General features: G+C 37.7%; 3 protein-coding genes across 7 annotated transcripts in view; all 3 read left to right on the top strand.

Moving 5' to 3' along the window:
• The window catches only part of LOC129368545 (ryanodine receptor 1-like), a 44,309-nt gene extending 39,730 nt beyond the window's left edge, over positions 1-4,579 (top strand). For all 5 annotated transcript variants that reach the window (XM_055043574.1, XM_055043577.1, XM_055043575.1 and 2 more), the window contains 14 exons: positions 40-199; positions 297-383; positions 530-802; positions 941-1,071; positions 1,186-1,228; positions 1,297-1,430; positions 1,542-1,602; positions 1,683-1,829; positions 1,914-2,048; positions 2,133-2,289; positions 2,825-2,889; positions 2,978-3,078; positions 3,155-3,206; positions 3,293-4,579. In XM_055043574.1, the coding sequence (XP_054899549.1) occupies positions 40-199; positions 297-383; positions 530-802; positions 941-1,071; positions 1,186-1,228; positions 1,297-1,430; positions 1,542-1,602; positions 1,683-1,829; positions 1,914-2,048; positions 2,133-2,289; positions 2,825-2,889; positions 2,978-3,078; positions 3,155-3,206; positions 3,293-3,388 (1,642 nt within the window). In that variant the 3' untranslated portion in view covers positions 3,389-4,579. The remainder of the gene's footprint in view (positions 1-39; positions 200-296; positions 384-529; positions 803-940; positions 1,072-1,185; positions 1,229-1,296; positions 1,431-1,541; positions 1,603-1,682; positions 1,830-1,913; positions 2,049-2,132; positions 2,290-2,824; positions 2,890-2,977; positions 3,079-3,154; positions 3,207-3,292) is intronic.
• Positions 4,580-4,749: 170 nt separating this feature from the next.
• Positions 4,750-9,652, top strand: LOC129368551 (uncharacterized). The gene is made up of 5 exons (XM_055043585.1): positions 4,750-4,847; positions 6,254-6,512; positions 7,578-7,611; positions 8,385-8,559; positions 8,645-9,652. Exons 1-5 carry the CDS (start codon positions 4,805-4,807, stop codon positions 8,983-8,985), a joined length of 852 nt encoding a protein of 283 aa, XP_054899560.1. The 5' UTR covers positions 4,750-4,804; the 3' UTR covers positions 8,986-9,652.
• Positions 9,653-12,417: 2,765 nt separating this feature from the next.
• On the top strand, positions 12,418-18,198 carry sms (spermine synthase). The gene is made up of 11 exons (XM_055043583.1): positions 12,418-12,572; positions 13,497-13,617; positions 14,648-14,735; positions 14,871-14,935; positions 15,008-15,183; positions 15,418-15,572; positions 15,673-15,762; positions 16,148-16,262; positions 16,366-16,445; positions 16,702-16,817; positions 16,937-18,198. The coding sequence occupies exons 1-11, from the start codon at positions 12,527-12,529 to the stop codon at positions 16,965-16,967; spliced, it is 1,083 nt and encodes a 360-aa protein (XP_054899558.1). The 5' UTR covers positions 12,418-12,526; the 3' UTR covers positions 16,968-18,198.
• Positions 18,199-18,251: the final 53 nt, after the last annotated feature.

Below are 18,251 nucleotides of genomic sequence, written 5' to 3' on the forward strand. Positions count from 1 at the left end.
CTAAAATTATACAATAAAACGTGCGTGTTTCATTTCCAGTGTTGAAACTGGTGAAAAATCGGAGAAAGAAGCCAAGAGCAAAGAAGAAGAAAAGCCACAAGAACCAAAGAAATCTGCAGCCAAGAAAGAGAAGAAGCAGAAGAAGCATGCAGGTTTTCAAATCTGGACTGAGCTGGAAACTCAGAGAAATAAATTCATGGTGAGGGCATTATACCTTTCGTGGTAAAAACTAATGTAATGGCATGACATTTTGCATGTTTTGTGGAGCACCACAAATACTTATCTCTCTTTACCAGAACTACCTCTCCAGGAACTTCTACAATCTGCGATTTTTGGCCTTGTTCCTTGCATTTGCCTTGAACTTCATTCTTCTTTTCTACCGGGTAAAGCATTTTGTATTGAAACATTGTTTTCAAATGTTGTACGGACTGTAGCTGAATTAAGTTTTTAGGCCTACTAAACATTCTGACTTTCTGATCTTTGGCAGCAATGGATTTTATGGCTCGTCTTGGTCTTTTGTTTTGTAAAGGTTTCTGAGACTCCACCTGAAGGGGATGAAATTGAGGGATCCGGACTGTCAGAGGGAAGCGGGTTGTTTGAGGGTTCTGGCTTGTTTGAGGGCTGCGGGGATGAAGCTGAAGGATCTGGAGCAGATGGAGGAGGAGAAGACGAGGAAGAAGATGTTCTGCTTTATTTCTATTTAGAGGAGAGCACTGGATACATGCAGCCCACACTATCATTCCTAGCCATTCTCCATACAGTCATTTCATTTATCTGTATCATTGGGTACAACTGTCTGAAGGTATCACAAAACATACCTGCACTTAACTTTTTACAGTGTCTTGCAAAAGTATTCATGCCCCTTGGATATTTACACATTTTGTCATGTTAATCATTTCTTGCAATGAAACAGTTTTTAACTTAAGTTTGGTTTTATCAGATCCCGCTGGTGATCTTCAAAAGAGAAAAGGAACTTGCAAGGAAGTTGGAGTTTGATGGCCTTTACATCACTGAGCAGCCTGAGGACGATGACATCAAGGGCCAGTGGGATCGTCTAGTCCTGAACACGCCGTAGGGAGACCGGAGGAAAAAATGGCTGTTTCATTACAGATACTGTTAAATAATATCAGAATTCTTAGGTTTCTGTTAAAGCAGCTAATGCTTCATATTGCTTGTATTTTTCAGCTCTTTCCCAAACAACTACTGGGATAAATTTGTCAAACGAAAAGTGAGTAGATTCTTGATTATGATGCAATAGAGATTTTATGCTCTAATATATAACATGCCTGTGTCCAGGTCCTGGATAAGTACGGAGATATTTATGGGAGAGAAAGAATCGCTGAGCTTCTGGGCGTTGATTTAGCCTCCTTGGATGTCAGTCAGCAACATGAGAAGAAACAAGAGGAGCCAGACAACTCAGTGTTTGCATGGTGAAGTAGAGCTTTGCTATAACAGGACAAGAAAATTGGTTCTATATTTACTTTTGACTGAACCACATTTTATCTTAAACCATATTTATTAAACCATATTTTATTTTTTAGGGTGACTTCCATTGATATCAAGTACCAGATCTGGAAATTTGGAGTTGTGTTCACAGACGGGGTAAGAAAATGAGTAGTTGTATATTTCACTCTACGCTTTGTCCATCCCCTTGATACTTTATTTACCGTATTTTCCTGTAGACCTTCCTTTATCTTTGTTGGTACCTGGTGATGTCCCTGCTTGGTCATTACAACAACTTCTTCTTTGCCTGTCATTTGCTGGACATTGCAATGGGCGTCAAAACTCTACGCACTATTCTCTCATCAGTTACACACAACGGCAAACAGGCAAGAACAAAATAAAAACTTCAGAATGCATCTTTCGTTTTAGTCAGAAAGTATTAACAAATTTTTTTGTGTTCTGTGTTGCAGCTCATGATGACAGTGGGCTTACTGGCTGTGGTGGTGTATCTTTACACTGTGGTTGCTTTCAATTTCTTCCGCAAGTTTTACAACAAGAGCGAGGATGAAGACGAGCCCGACATGAAATGCGATGACATGATGACTGTAAACCACTGATTATTGCAAAAGTTGGCTGTTTTTAATCATATAGCCTCCCAGTTTATGTTTATGAGGTTTTCTCTTGTGCAGTGTTACCTGTTCCATATGTATGTGGGCGTTCGTGCTGGTGGAGGAATTGGAGACGAGATAGAAGATCCCGCAGGAGACGAATACGAGCTTTATCGTGTGGTCTTTGATATAACCTTCTTCTTCTTCGTCATTGTCATTCTGCTGGCCATTATTCAGGGTAAACAAATCCTGGATGATAGTTTTTTAAATAAACACTATATGAAGATACTTGAATTGGAGATGTACAATAAAAGTGGCTGGTACCAGAATCAGACACTTTTAAAAAGGAGCGCAAAGTAAAAAAATTGATCTTTTCCACTCAGTGAATGAACCACAGCTAAACTGGTCTGGCAACACTCTTTGGCATGGATGTTGTTACTGAGGGAAGAAGGTTCAAGTTGGCAATTTTCGTGGGTATTTAAAAGAAAAAAACAAGACAAGTCCAGGTCTCATCCGGGCTTGGAGAACAAGACTTTGAGCAGATCTGTGTCATCATTTTCAGCTTTCAAATATGTTTTATAGCTTCTCTCTGGTCTCCTCCTAATACTTATGAACAGCAGCCTCTCATTGCAGGAAGGGCAGAAAAACTGTTGTTGAATCTTATATCACAAGACTTAAAGAGAAATCAAAAAAATCAGAAAAAAAACCTCTGATTGGATGTTTTGCATGTAACACATTTTCAACTCCTATGATAATATGTTAAAATCCTGCAGGTCTGATTATTGATGCCTTTGGAGAACTCCGAGACCAACAGGAGCAGGTTAAGGAGGACATGGAGGTACAGTATAATACTGTCATTGTTGATTGATACCTTAAAGCACATTTGGGAGGAGTGTTTATATTCTTCATTGTTGATTTTTGTGCAGACAAAATGCTTCATATGTGGCATTGGAAGTGACTACTTTGATACAACCCCACATGGCTTTGAGACCCACACCTTTGACGAACACAACTTGGCCAACTACATGTAAGCATCTCCTCTGTATTGCAGTGTTTGCACAGGTGCAGATGAGAAATGATTAATATTGGAGTTTTATTTTCAGGTTCTTCTTGATGTATCTCATCAACAAAGATGAGACAGAACACACTGGGCAGGTTGGTCTGAGGTGTTTTTATTTTTGTTTTATTTCTTCTTAAATGTAGAATTATTTAATCCTTGTCCTTGCATCCTCTGCTTGCAGGAGTCATATGTGTGGAAGATGTACCAGGAACGATGCTGGGACTTCTTTCCTGCTGGAGACTGTTTCAGAAAGCAATATGAAGATCAGCTTTCTTAACTGACAAATAAACAAAAAGTATTTTTTGGAAGGAAGGGAAGGTCATGCCTGAATTACACTTCCAATCAACCAGCAGGCCTCACTGCACGCTCAGATGTGTAACACACTTTTTCTAATGTTCTTGACCCAAACTTCCCTCCCTGTCATCTGTTCACCCCTGTGTGTCATCGCTCCTGACCCATCCTCCTCATTCCTGTTTTTGGACCACTCATGTCCATCCAGTGTGGTTTATTTCTAGAAGGGAAATAAGTTGCCAGTATGTAAGATTAAATAAGCACACAATGCACATATATGTAATAACATTAACTTTAGATGTAGCTGTAATTTTTACATTAATTATCAGTTTTTCAAGTATCCATTTTTACCGCGTGACTTCTTAATTTATTTATTTCCAGGTTGGTCATTTTGAAATGTTGGAGTTTTATTCTTTATATAACCTTACGTGTGGATTTGTAGATAAATCTGTAAGCTTTCACATTGTATTTTGGATTATACTCTGTTACATCATGCCTACCTGCCTGTAAGCCATCTCTAACACTGTATATCATGGATCACTAGTGATGTGGCTGCAGCCTCCTTTTTTATTCAACAAATGATAATGAATGGTAACTAAATAATACTTGATAATTAGGTATTTTTTAAATGAGAAACTATTTGTACAGTCACCACACATTTTTATACAGGAGATTATAAAACACCTGCAAAGTCAAAATACCAGATTTTCTCATAGTACATGTAATCAGAATAAATCTTTTTGGAAGTGTTCCTACTATTAATGTGTCAAATATGTTATAAATATGGTGTCAAAATCTGGTCATTATCCAATCCTCAGTGCAGGTGTTTGAAATTGACAAACTTTTTAACGTTTTCTTCACAATCATTTTGAAGAAAACTTCAAAATGCTTGAGCTTAATAATAAAAATAATAATGATAATAAAAATGCACGCATTAAACCTAATACTTAAATGAAGTGGACCCCAGTAGCTGGGCTGAATATGAAAATATCTTGTCATCTTTGTTTACTGGATTCAAAGTAAGTTGACAGTTGTTTTTTTGTTTTGTTTTCATGTTTGTTGTGGAAAGACAGCAGGATGACAGAGGTGATTTTCTGTCACAATATTGTTTATTTATATTCAACCCTAATTTTATGTATGTAAAACTGATCTGATAATAAAGAAAAACATGACAAAATCTCCTTCTCCATTGACTCTCTGCACACAGTGCAACAGTTTGCGTGCAACAGATCATCACAACCCATTTTTACACCAATCTGTTGAGCTGTGGCTCTGCAGCGTCCCAGCTGACCGGGGGAGATTAAGGGTGGGCATTAAAAACTCACATTAAATCTCATGTGCTCCAAACGTCCACAAATATTTCTTTCTGACAGTGCTGGACTGCGCAACACAGTCTGGAATCATGAATGTCTCTGGGATACACCACGGGGTGCTCAGGATGTACGGTGAGTAGAATCGGAGCAACAAAGATCACTTTAGAGGGAAAATACAATCAACAACCAAATTCAGCTGTAGGAAAGTTTCCCAATCTTCACTATGTTTTGTGTTACTTGACATGTATGATGTCAAATGTTCATAAATCATTTTGTACAAAATTTTGAATTGTTCAGCATTAATTGTGGAGTCTCAGTAATGATACATATGTTCTAAAGCCAGCTTTTTACAGTAGGCACTAAAAGGTAAAATTAAGTTGTTTTATTATCTTTTCATGCAAAGCACAGCAGGTCTGTTGGTCCTTAGATTTCACTTACATATAAATAGAACTTTTGGAATTGAGAAAATGCATGTGGATTGATGGCATTCAGCGTCCACAGCCTCCTGATCCTCTCTCCATCTGACTTTCTCTAATCTAATCTGGTGGGATGATGGAATGACACAGTGTTCATTCTTTAATCCACATGTACATTGCTCATGCTGCCACTGTGATCGCTGAGGCCACATGTGGACCTTAATTTTTAAGGTCCACATGTAGCCTGGAAATGAATGCAGTTTGATTTCTTGTCCAAACTAGATAAGAGTGACCAGTTCGGTCCTGAACCCAGTCTTAGGCACAAGGGGGAGTTAACTCAAATACCCAGTAAAGAAATATCAATTTGAAAATTATTTATGCTAATTCACCTCAGTGGTTGACTCAATAAGACAGTTTCCTTTTTTAGATGAAGCAACAGGGTCTTCGGATTGTCTTTAAAAGTCACCAGGTGAGAGGCCACATTTGGCACCGGGAGCCACTGATTGAGCCCCGCTTGCTGTGTTGCTTTAGACAGTACTGATCTGTGTGCAGCCAGCAGACTTCAGTTCAGTGTCTTTTGTTGTTATTTCACAACCGTCAATCTTATTTATTCACAACCGTCTTGTTTGTCATAACCGTCTTCGTGTTTTTTTCACAACTTCATTCGTTCCTGCTTTTCTTCATTCTTTCCTCCTGTCTTCCTTTAGACTTCCCCTTGTGTCCAGACTTGCCTTTCTGCCGCATGTTCTTTCTTATGCCTTTTAATAAACTTCTTCTTGTCATCTTTTCTTCTATTCATTTATCCCTTTCTTTCTTGTCTCTCCTTCACCCCTCCTTCCATTCTTCCTTTCTTTTTTTGTCTGCTTTGTTCTTTTCTTTAATCTGCAGAGACATTTATATCAAAGGAGATCTCATATCAGAATTTAAATTTATAATATTTGTTTTTTAAAATTGGCAAAATATAACAGGATTTGGAGAAAATAACTAAAAGTTATGATGTGAAAAAGTCAGGAAGTCTTACTTGAAAAACATGCAGAAACCTAGAAAGCTGTTCTTTGGGCATCTTTGTTCCAGCAATTACTGAAAATGCCTCGTGTGTTTTCATCTCTTTTTTTCCTGAAGGTGGATTCATTTTCAAACAGTGGAAGAAACGTTTTTTGCGTCTGACTGCTGAAGGCAGTCTCTTCGTATGCCATGATGCTCTGTCTCCACCTCACCAGATTGTACTGCTGCAAAGTCACTGTGAGACAATTGTTGAAGGCAAGGAGATCCTGGACCTGCCAAAGTTACCTTCTGGTGGAACCAGGGACAGCTGCTTCGCTCTGATCCTCACCCAGAATAAGTTCCTGCTGCTGCTGACTGACACCCCCACAGACTGCAGGTCAGATGGACCGTATGCTTTTACATTGTCGTATTGGAGTTGCCATTAAATGTTGCTATTCTGTAAAATTATGTTCTTTTTCATAAGGCAACATTGCTACATTTGATAAAATATTTATATTTGTTAATTAATGGCACACAGCACACACATTACTGTATAGAAGACTCCTTTTTGTAGATAAAGATCACATTCTCATATTGGCACCCCTTATAAAGATCTGCAAAAAGCCTTTTTAATTATGTAATATTTATATTATCACACTTTTTTTGTGTTAAAGATCTAACACAAACACTGGGAGGTAAAAATAACATGATTTTCAAAAAATGCATACAATTATTTGTGAAGCAATTAGACACCCCTAGCAATCTCTATTTAAATAAATGTGACTTAAGCAATTTCAGTCTCATCCTTGGTAGACTCCTTGACTGTTTATAAAATAGCTCTGCAGAGGGACAAACTACAGACAACATGCCTGACAGATGCAAGGTTTCTCATTTGCTTACAGTAGTTACAGCATAAAGAGGTACAAAGTTCCTAATTTTCCCAAATGAGGGGGTTGGTTTACAATCTATTGTCAAGTCACAAGCAGTTGTGTTTCATAAGATCCCACACTGCTTCATATGGAAGAGTCCCATCCTATTGCAGTGATTGGGATTACCACCTGTGGACTGGGAGACAATGGCTCTCTGCAGCTTTACCATTTGGATTTGGGTTGTTATAGCAGGATGACCTGCGTGAAGCCAAAACAAAGGAGGGAATTTCAGTTATATGGTCAGAACAAGGAAGGAGTAGCTTTTTCTATCTTATCTATGTGAAGAAATTGCTACTACAACATAAGCTAAATTTGCCCTTGTCAGAGCAATAGTTAGATTGCTGAAATGACCAAAACTGTGACAAGCACTTGTAACGAGAAGTCAAATGTATTTAATCAAAATTGTCATTAGCATGGGTTGCCAGTAATGAAGAGGCATTGCATCTAACTTCAATTTATCTAAATGTATGTTTTGATTTTTGTGCAATTTTTTTTTAGCTAACAAAATATATATTTTTTTTATCTCCTTTCAGTCAGTGGCTAAACGTGCTGAAGAAAGTCAAAATGGTGAGTTAATGATTTACAGTTCAGGTACTGGAGCTGAATAGTCACTAAAAAACCTAAATTAGACGCTTCCCAGTATTGGTGTGGTTCCATCTTACATGACCTTTTCTATCAAAATGCAGCCTGCTTACAGAAAGCAACAGTTGTTACTCTTGTGCAAATGGCATAGATGTGTGTACTTATTAAACAGCCACTGCATAAAAATGTGATGACAATTTACAAGAAAAATAAGCATTATTGAGGAGCAAAGTACCTCCAAAGCAAAGTCCAGTTATGTTCTGTAAGAGGCCTGAGGAACTGAGTATTTACTGAGTGTTAAAGATTTAGAGGGTTTAATTAGATTTCAAAGAAATGTTATTGGTAGGGATGACAGATTATTGTGTTTATTGTTTATCATTTATAGGAAAAAACATAATAATTGTGACTTATCATTGAGATGACACAATCTAATGTTGTAATTTGTATATAAAAAATTATTTCAAGGTTGATTTTCTTACTATACTTCAACTAACTGGTTCCATTGGAACCAATGTTCATCCATTCTTTATTATTAGGATTCAATGAAAGGTAAATTGTAGAAGTTAATGTAACATGTGTACTGAAGTAATGCATTTAGCAGTGGTTAAATTATAGCATTTGTGTTTGTCGTAAGACTTGGTATTAACTATAAAAACTCTCATGAGTTTTTTTCGGTGACCAATATTTTTGCAGGTCAATTTAAGAAATTTAATTTCTGTTTTCATCTTTTTACTGTTTTCTATTACTCTTACCCACAGAGTCTTCCATCGCCCCTCAGCCCTTGTAAGCGCCATCAGGTCGTTCCCCCACGCATTACTCTTCAAGAGCTTGTCCCTGAGCAAATTCTGGAAAAAGATCCACCAACTCCACCTGTAAGTGACACAGAGGCACCATCTCCAGGACCAACAAGCAACACTTCTCTAAGGGAGAATTGTGAGTTTAGACATTATTTTCATGCATTTTGTTGCAATATAGAGAAGAATATTTATATACATATAAAAAATGCTTAATCCAACAGGCAGAAATTCCCCTCAGACAAAGAATTACAGACGGGGTGCACAGGCGGTGGGATGCCTGCGTCACGGCACTCTCAATAATGCCCAAGCGATGAAGGCTGTTTATATGCTGATGGGAGGGGCTGCTGCCTCCTCTGCCTTGGGTTACCTCGGAGCATGCTCATCCACTAATCTGGACGTCAAAGCCGACCTGGCTGCCAATACGGACTTCAGCGGCACAGGACCTGTGGGGGCGTACGACCTCGGTAGCTCCTCACTCAACACCCCCCATTTCAACAGCTTTGACTTTGAGGTGGGGGACTCTGATTTTGATGCTTTTGATTGTGGTGGGTTTACTTTTTAAGAAGCCAAGCCCTAGATGAAAATAGATGGGCTCCCTTCTTGATTTAAATCAAAGTGAAAAATCCAAATTGAGTTGTAGAGTTCTGCTTTTTGCTGAAAGCTGGTTTGGTATTTGAGTGTTGCACATTTGCAGAGAAGACAAATGTGAACACAAAAATTATAAAAAGTGGTGAAAGGATGAAGAGATTTGAGTGATTAATCTGAAGTTGATCACAATGAAGAACTCCCTCTCACTGCCACATTGTATTATTCTTTAAAAAACGAATACTAGGCCAGAAAACCATGTTGTTGTGGGTTTTTTTGTGTGTGTCAGGCTGTTTATGTTGTGAATATCATCATTCTGTTTTGTCTCCAACAGTGATAGTACATTTTAATAAAAGTGAGTAATCTGTCTCTTTTACACTGGTGATGTGGTTTATTACATCAAATTTAAGGAGCGTTTTTGTATAAGCTTCACTGGATTAAAATTGATCTGCAGGAGATTTTTGATTTTTAACCACAGACACCAGAGAAACCACAGAACTCATTTAAAACTTGTTTCCTCACTGTTAAATTGCTTCACTACAGTCATCCACTTGTTGTCATCTTGTGGGTCTACTGGTTGTTCCATGAAAAAATGTGTTGTAAAATAATTTACTTTAAAAGAATAAAGCTGGTTTTGGAACTTTGTTGCGCTTGTGTTTTCTCGTTCATTCACACTCTGTGGAAAGCCCAGTCTGCATGTGGTTTGAGACACTGGTGACAAAAAAATGCTAGCTTAGATGTGAATGAATTGTGTTTCCTTCCTTGCCAACTAATGCACATGCGTAGCAATACTCCTTGCTCTCGGTCTAATTCTAAATATCAGCAAGTCATGCAGTGGTTAAATCATAGTGGGAATTGATGGAAGAGTCCCACGTCTACACACATGAACAGTCCATGTTTTACTATTGAGGGCTTTCACTGAACTATAGCAACTTAAGCTGTCAAAACACCATCTGTCACACCACTCAGACTCTAACAAGAACATGCTGTTTGGTCTTAAAAAGCCTCTGAAAGCTAATGCTAAACATGTGGTGGATGGGAGAAGTTAAAATACAAAATTACAATCAGATTGAAGCTGTAATAAAACATGGTCTTAAGTTGTCTCAGTGGTTCAGCTAATTATTAAAAATGGGGAAAGTCCATTGGAAGTTCATTAGACATTAATGCTGGACATTAATCTCTGAAATTTAGCAATCTTACAAATCTCTGGAAGTAGCAGTTCCAATAATTGCTCCATTTTTAAAAAGAGCAATTTTTGAAAAAGATGCGGCAGAGATCATTGCTGTCCCAAATGATGCACCATCATTGTATATATGGGAGCACAGATTACCTTTTAAGCAGGTCGACCTCAAAAGACAGAAACATGCAATTTAAAATTATTAAAATAACTGAAAATTATGATTCTGGACGACTGCTGTAGTTCTATCAATATAATTCTGGTACCAAAGTATAAGAAATTGTTCCTTTAAGATAGTTATATAAGCTCTGGTTTACTCCAGTATCAACACTGTATGGCAGTTTTCATGAAAATGATTACCAGTTAATGTTTTATTACTCCACCCAACTGTGGTAGAGTGATAAAGGAAAGTGCAAATAAGAAATTAATTAATCCAAAATTAATTGTCACTCTTATTTACAAAGCAGAGATCTATGATTTCCACTAAACAGCATTTTCTAGAGTTTTGCAAGAATCAGAACAACAAGCAAATACTTGTTACAAGCGCTCTGAGCCTGTTCTAACAAGGCAACAAACGTTACCATCTCGTTCGCCAGCGTTAACAGCTAGAGGTGTCTCATTTCAGATTTTCCTCTGAAATCTGGGAACCGTCATTTCAGATAAACAGCACTGTAACTCTTCAATTAGAAAGTTGACAAAGACCAAACCTTGAACCTCGGAGAGAACTCCATCCTTACTTCTATGTGATACCTCTGGCATCTCTGAACCCGCCCTAAATTCCAGCAAGGGTAAGAAATACAATAGGCTCACACATAAATCTAGCTGCATGCACTTTTGACCCTTCTTCACAGTCCAGTCTGTAAATTCGCAAAGCTTCACTTTGTCTGTGACGACACACTTGTCCACTGGGAACACATGCACATGTTATGTTACTGAGAAAACGTGTTCTTTCACTTTCACTGAAAAAACCCAAAATCCAAAATTGAAAGTCTTTTTTTCTCTCGAGTCCATGGGGTTGTAACATATTGCATACTTTTAGCGAGTAAGAACATCAAGCACACATGCTTGTTTACATGCAGATGAAATGCCTCAGTCAGGGTCATTATCAGATTGAAAACAAAGATGAAGAATTTGTTACAAATTGTAGAAAACAGTGACAATTACAGGGACATGCATCAAGTTTCCATGATTTTCAACAACTAAGCCTTCCTGTAGTTGTGCATGCTGCTTATTCTGCTGTTTCGCAGCCTCCCTCACAAACTTTGCAACAAGATCCATACACAAACACATTCATACACAGACAAAATACTCGCTAAGGGTCTTTAAAGGTGACGGATGTCATATCGTGCCCTTTTGAAATGTCAGGCAGCGTGCTCTACTGACTTCCTTGAGCATATAAAACAAATCTCACTGTTTCTCCATTTTTTAATGAAATATATTTGCACCTGTTATCCACAAATTACCACAATAAAATATCCTCAGAAGGAAATTGCAATCACATCAGAATTTGTACCTGTCTTGTAAAGTGCCTTGAGATCACATGCTCTACTTTAACGTGCAAAATGTTAAAATGAAGAAAAACTAATCGACCAAAAATTTTGTAAAACATCTATTACAAAGTAATTCTTTCTTATAGAGAATTATGTCTTTACTCTTAAAGTTGGAAATCTGTTGTCAGGATTAACATCTGCATTTTCTTCTGACATCTTGTGAATGTTTTCAAACAGGCCAAAAAAAAAAACATGCTGCACTTACTATTTTCCAAATGTATTATCTAAAAAATAGATATATAGTAACCCAACTCCTCCAGCCTGTGGAGGGGAGATTCATGTCCAATCTGTGCGCTCACCGTGAGTGTGGGTGTGCTGTTTTTATGTGCATGCATGTTGGTGACTCGGGGAGCCTGGTTTGCGTATGAGCAAAGGGAATAATCTGCAGTATTTTTGGTTTATGTATCACAGGGTACTGTACAAAAGCATAAATTATAGCACCTTGCAAAAGTACTTGCACCCCCTGACCCGTTCTCTATTACAATCACAAGTTTTTGTGATTGTAATATTTTTTTTTCTAGAAGAAAAAAAAAAGGATCTTTCCCTTAAAAAAATTGCAGATTAGGTAATATTATGATCAAGAATCGACATCACAACATAATGATATTCATGCACTAGTTAATCAAAGTATTTCGTTTTAAGCGTGTATTTAGTTGCAGGTTTGGCAGTCTGGCCCCGCCCCCTCGGTTGGTCGTGGTGCAGCAGCAGTGGTTGTCGGGCCCTCCCTCTGTCTCTGCAGATAAGTATTCGCAGCCCGCGATCCCAGGCATGGATGTCGGTTGCAGCGAGACATGGCAGTGCGACATTATACCCTCGACATTAATCTCTCTACGCCAGGTAAGCTGCTTGGAAAAAGTCTCCAAAAACCTGCGTGTATATTCATCCTCCGGCCCCTGCAGCAAGGCTGCATGTTAGCTCGCCGACTTGCTAGTTTGTAATTGCCCTTCAAAACTGCAGGTTCGGAGAGATTTACACGGAATTCAGCTCAAGCCTGTTCGGTAAATTTCGGTTTGAAGGTTAAGGTTGTTGTGGATAAACATTTCTACGTGTATGTGCTGCTGCTTGTTTTGCACTTGAATGTTATGGGGGATTTTCTCGCACATTTCCGAGGCTCTGGTCTCGATGCTTGTCTTGCTAACAATGTGAATAAAGCATGTTCAATTCTGCGCTGTCACAGAGGAAGTAGTTCCTCTTCCGCCATTTTTGTAGTTTTGCTTGTGACCCCAAAACCTCTGTTTAAAAAAAACAACACATGTGCAGATACCAGTGTCATAGCAATTGACTGTATTAAAAAGTAAATTATTGCTGTTATTGATGGACAATTTTAAATTAAAGTTATTAGAAGTATTTTATTTTTTTTATAATGTCATATTTATTATTAAAGTACATTCAGGAGATCCTTTTATATAATTTTTGATGAAAACTACGCCTGATATTTTGAAGATGAAATACAAATTATTTGCAATTATTCTTAACTTAAAGTGACTTTATGGGTTTAATATGCCCGGCAACTGAAAACATGTACCATGAAATAAATTATTTTATGAGTGAGTTAGTTATAAAATAAGCAAGGCATACATTTAAAACTGCAAAAATAGAATTTATTCTCTTCTGTAACTGTTTACCTGTATTTGGAAAGTCTGTCTGTCTATGACTAAAAGGTATTCAATCATTACTGATTCAGATCTGACTTTACTAATTTGCCAGACTGCTATAATTGTTTCCATTGTTTTCCATCTTTCTGTTTCTGTTTATCTCAAGTCGACTCAACCTCTGTAGTGCCTGGTCTGCTGTCCATATTTCATGAACAGGAGCTGTCAGAGACTATCCATGACACAAATGGGCATGGATATCTAGCTACATTTGTTGGCAAGAATGGGCGGTAAGCAAAGCATGAAAGCAACTGTGTATGATGCTGATGCTGAAGAATCCAGAGCAGAGACTTTTTCATTCTCCGTCATCTTGACCGACAGTATTAAAAAAAAAAATCAGTCATGTTCTATTTTTACCCATCAAATTATAATCATACTAACATAGACTATACTTGGCTGCATTTTTATGCGGTTTAGTTAATATTTATCTAGTTTAACCGAAACCAGATCCCATCACACATAAAGCAGAAAAATGCATCTATCTTTATTTCCTCAAGATAAACAGCCAGCTCCTCTGTTTAGACTTTAGGTGGATTAGCACAATGTTGCAATCTGAACTTGAATTAAATGCGCCATTTCTACCAAATGTTTGGAATGCGCTTTCTAACCAGACGCTCCAAAGGGTCCGGTCATAACTCAACACGCTGTCTGCTCCCGGTCAGAAAGACACATTTAGCTCGGCGTCCATGAGATGATATTCAGAAAGGATTTTTTTTATTGACTGATTTTAGTTGCTTCTGAAATGAACTCTTTGCGTAAAATCTATAAGGTCTGCGCATGTGCACCAGTTAAGGATGTTAATCAAAACCTGTCAAAATGGAAGTTTAAACTGATTCTTTCTCAGAACCAACTGGGAAAACCCAGGTCAAATACTCAATGTGTTTTTACTTCTGGGTGTTTGACCCAGAAGCAAACTTTTGAAAAGTACAATTTAAAGTACTTTGTGAGTGAAATCCTTTACTCTGAACAGAATTTAGTGATTTAGTATGTTCAGAAATTGAAAGGTAAACTGAGAGGATTCTTAGTTTCACATTTATTTTAAATATTTTCTTAAATAAACTGATTGGATTTAGCAAGGTTAGTCCAGTGTGAATGTCTGTATTTAAACCTTCAGGCTACTGTCCCCTGAATACCTTGGAAGTAAAAATCGTCTCTATTGGAGTAGAAGTGGGGTCAGACGTTGTAGTTTTATGTTATAGGTGGAGTATCATCTCAACAATAAAAGGTTTTATAACTGCGTTATTAAATCTTGTTTGCTAGGCTTGTTGTTCTGCGTGTGCACTCCCATGGATTGGTCACCATCGATCTGCAGTGTCATGAAGATGACAACATTGCACAGCTAGACAATGTAAGCGATCAAAAGCAAAACATAAATGTGGAGTTTTCAATATTAAATTACTGTATTTCAAGCTTGTCATGGCATACAGTTTAAAATGCAAGACTTTATCTGAACAGCACAGACCTTTTTTTATTTCCTCCACAGCTTTTAAATGCACTGGAAAAGAAGTTAAAAGTTCTGTTAAATGGAAATATTAGAAGGATTAAAAGGTAAGGGTCCTGGTTTTCATGACGTGTTTCCATTTTGGATGTTGTAACTTGTTATTTTCATTTTCCCTCCAGGCTTCCAGCCTTAGTGCGAGGAGCAAAAGTTGACCGATACTGGCCCACAGCTGATGGCAGACTGGTGGAGTATGACATTGATGAAGTGGTTTACGAAGAAGATTCTGCATACCAAAACATAAAGATCTTGCACTCACGGCAGTATGGAAATATCCTAGTCCTTGATGGAGATGTCAGTAAGTATATATATGAACTAGTACACACAAGAAAGCTCATTTAGACATCTGATGACTCAAGGTAACAAAGGAGACAAATGAAGACCTTATATTATATTTCTGTTCATTAATACAAATGGACAAATGTGCCCATTATTAGTAACTTCAGCTTCACTGAGAATAACTTTGCACAAAACTGCACCTTGTTTGTTAATAATTGTACTTAACTGATGGGTAAATGTTATATTATTGCAGACTTGGCAGAAAGTGATTTGGCGTACACTCAAGCCATCACAGGTAATGGAAGAGAGAATTATGCAGGGAAGGAGGTGCTGATATTAGGAGGAGGTGATGGAGGCATCCTCGCCGAGTTGGTCAAACAAAAGCCAAAGATGGTCACCATGGTGGAGATATCCTTTTGAGATTGTGTTCTGTTGTTTCTGACTTTCAACACCCAAAATGAACGTAAGTCGACATCTTAACCTGACTCCTCCTTGACGAGGCATGCACATTGACCAGAAGGTGATCGATGGATGCAAGATGTACATGAGGAGGACTTGTGGCAATACCCTGGACAACCTGAGGGGCGATTGTTACCAAGTGAGTGCTGGGAAAATAATGATCTACTGGGGAAAATGTATTGCCATCTCACAACTGTGATGCGAAACAGTTTGGTACAAGTAATGTTTTTATTATTTGCTTCTTCAGTTTAAATATTTTTGTAGCGTTGTTAAATAACTCAGGTGTAACTGACTTTGAATAGATTTATTTTAACAATAATGTATTTATTCCTGTTTGTATAAAACCAGATAATTGTGCATAACCTAGTTCATGTATGCTGAAGATGCTTCCAGTGTTAAATGTTCATTTTTATGTGTACGCATGTTGTACACATAACAAAAAGGTTTTTTGTTGAGCAAATTGTGAATGTTAAATACCTAAAGGTAAGGATTTTACTGTCATCAACATGTGTTGCGAATTGCAGATTCTGATTGAAGACTGTGTCCCCTTGCTGAAGAAGTATGTCCAGGAAGGAAGAACATTTGATTATGTAATTAATGACCTCACTGCAATCCCAATATCTACTTCACCAGAAGAAGGTTCCTGCATATCCATTAATCCATTGCACAATCTGTGGCTATATTTGCATAATATAGAGAAGTCGTGTTTGGTCTTTTCTCTGAAACTGTGTGCTCTTTGCAGACTCTATGTGGGAATTCCTACGTCTCATCTTAGATCTGTCAGTGCGTGTCCTACACCCCAAGGGGAAATACTTTACACAGGTCAGTTGGGTTTTTATCACTTATACTGTTGCATGATGAAACAAATATCATAACTAAACTCCTCTATTCAAATGGCAACAAGATGGAAATAAATATCGGTTGCTAATATCGGCCCAGTTTTAATTATCGGATCGATACTGATAAATTGAAAAATGACTAATATATCAGCTGATATCGATAGAGATAGAATGCAGTAAACTTTTTTCTTTTTTTATTCGTGCATCATAACTTTTCTCTTCCATTTTTACTCCATCAGGGTAACAGCGTGAATCTGAAAGAGGCGCTGAGTCTATATGAAGAACAGCTGGGAAAGCTCTCATGTCCTGTAGATTTCCGTAAAGAGGTGGTGTGCGTTCCCTCCTACCTGGAGCAGTATCCTTTATTTTTACCCCCAATCATGAGTTTAAATGGTGACGTGCAGTTCAACAGCTTATAAAATCACTAATATTGAAAAGAGTCTTTTTGTTTGCAGCCCTTAATCATCCTTTCAGATGGGTTTTCTATACTGCATGGAAGAAGTGAAGACTTCCAGTTTTCTCTAAGATTCCGAGCAGCTGGAATGTGAACGTTTGAATTCCCTTCTGCTTTTCACTTCGGCTTGAATGTGTGGTCAGACCGAACATGACATGAACACGGAAGGCTTGGAAAACGATAACTAAATAGTTACTGACTTGTTCGTAAGGTTTGTCACATCAACCATTAACGTAGATCTTAAAAGTATATCTGTTAATATAAAGACGGCTTCTTGGTGACGAGTTGTGATTAGATCAAACTTTAAGGCTCTTCTTGGATATAAACAGGTTTATTATTAAGGTTTATGAAGCTGTTTTACTCTTATCTGACAGAAAACATCATTGCTGTGTATGCTTATTTTCTTGAGTTAATACAGTGAGTTTCGTCTGAGACTGAAGGAATTAGGTTGTTTGAGGTGGAGCCCTCATCTTAATGCTCTGTTCTTAAGCTTGATCATCCTGGTGAAGTAACACTTGGAGGGAATAGACAGACTTCAGTGTCCATTGCGAACCCAGCAAGTTTTTGTTTTGTGATGGTGAAACACTCCACCCTATTTTAAGCCGGTTAATGTGAAAAGGAACATGCAAAGGTTGCTATAAATTCTGACTGATCTTGTTTGAAGGTGCACATGAATAATATTTTTATCATTGCCATTGAATCCTTCTCCTGCTCCTTAGGTTTTGATCGTTTTTTCACTGTTTGCTGCAACTATTTTTGTGTTATTAGATTTGACCTTCACTTGCATGTCTTCTGAAGAAACTTTCACAATTTATAAACACTGATTTGGTACACTGATATTGTGGTAACTTTGCCCACCATATGTGTGTACTCTTACTTTAAACCTTGAGTTGTGAACCTGGTGTAAGTTTTTTTTTTCTCTCCTTGTGTTTCTGCCACTGAAAAACGATGCAGCTCTTGCAGACTGTATCAAGGCAGCGTGGTTCATCCCCAGTGAGTGCTAAGTGTTGTAGTTTTAAAAGGGAAATTATTCCTTCTCACTGTTGCCACCTTTGTGCTAGTGCTGGTTTTTATGTTCTGTTTTTAGCACCTTTGATTTCTCCCGATATATTAAGTATATTGGGTGCATGCTGGGGACTGTGAATGTAGCTTACATATATATATAGTACACAGCACATTAGATGGACCCTCTGGGACATTTATTTATTCATTACAAACTCACCAAATGCTGTTCTGATCAACTGTTTGACCATCTACAATTAAAGAGTTTTGGGGGAAATGATTTGTTTTTTTTGTTTTCTTAAGTTTCATATTAATAGCAAAAAATACTAAATG

Source organism: Poeciliopsis prolifica, unplaced genomic scaffold, assembly GCF_027474105.1.
Source record: "Poeciliopsis prolifica strain line A6 unplaced genomic scaffold, Auburn_PproV2 SCAFFOLD019, whole genome shotgun sequence".
NCBI lineage: Eukaryota > Metazoa > Chordata > Actinopteri > Cyprinodontiformes > Poeciliidae > Poeciliopsis > Poeciliopsis prolifica.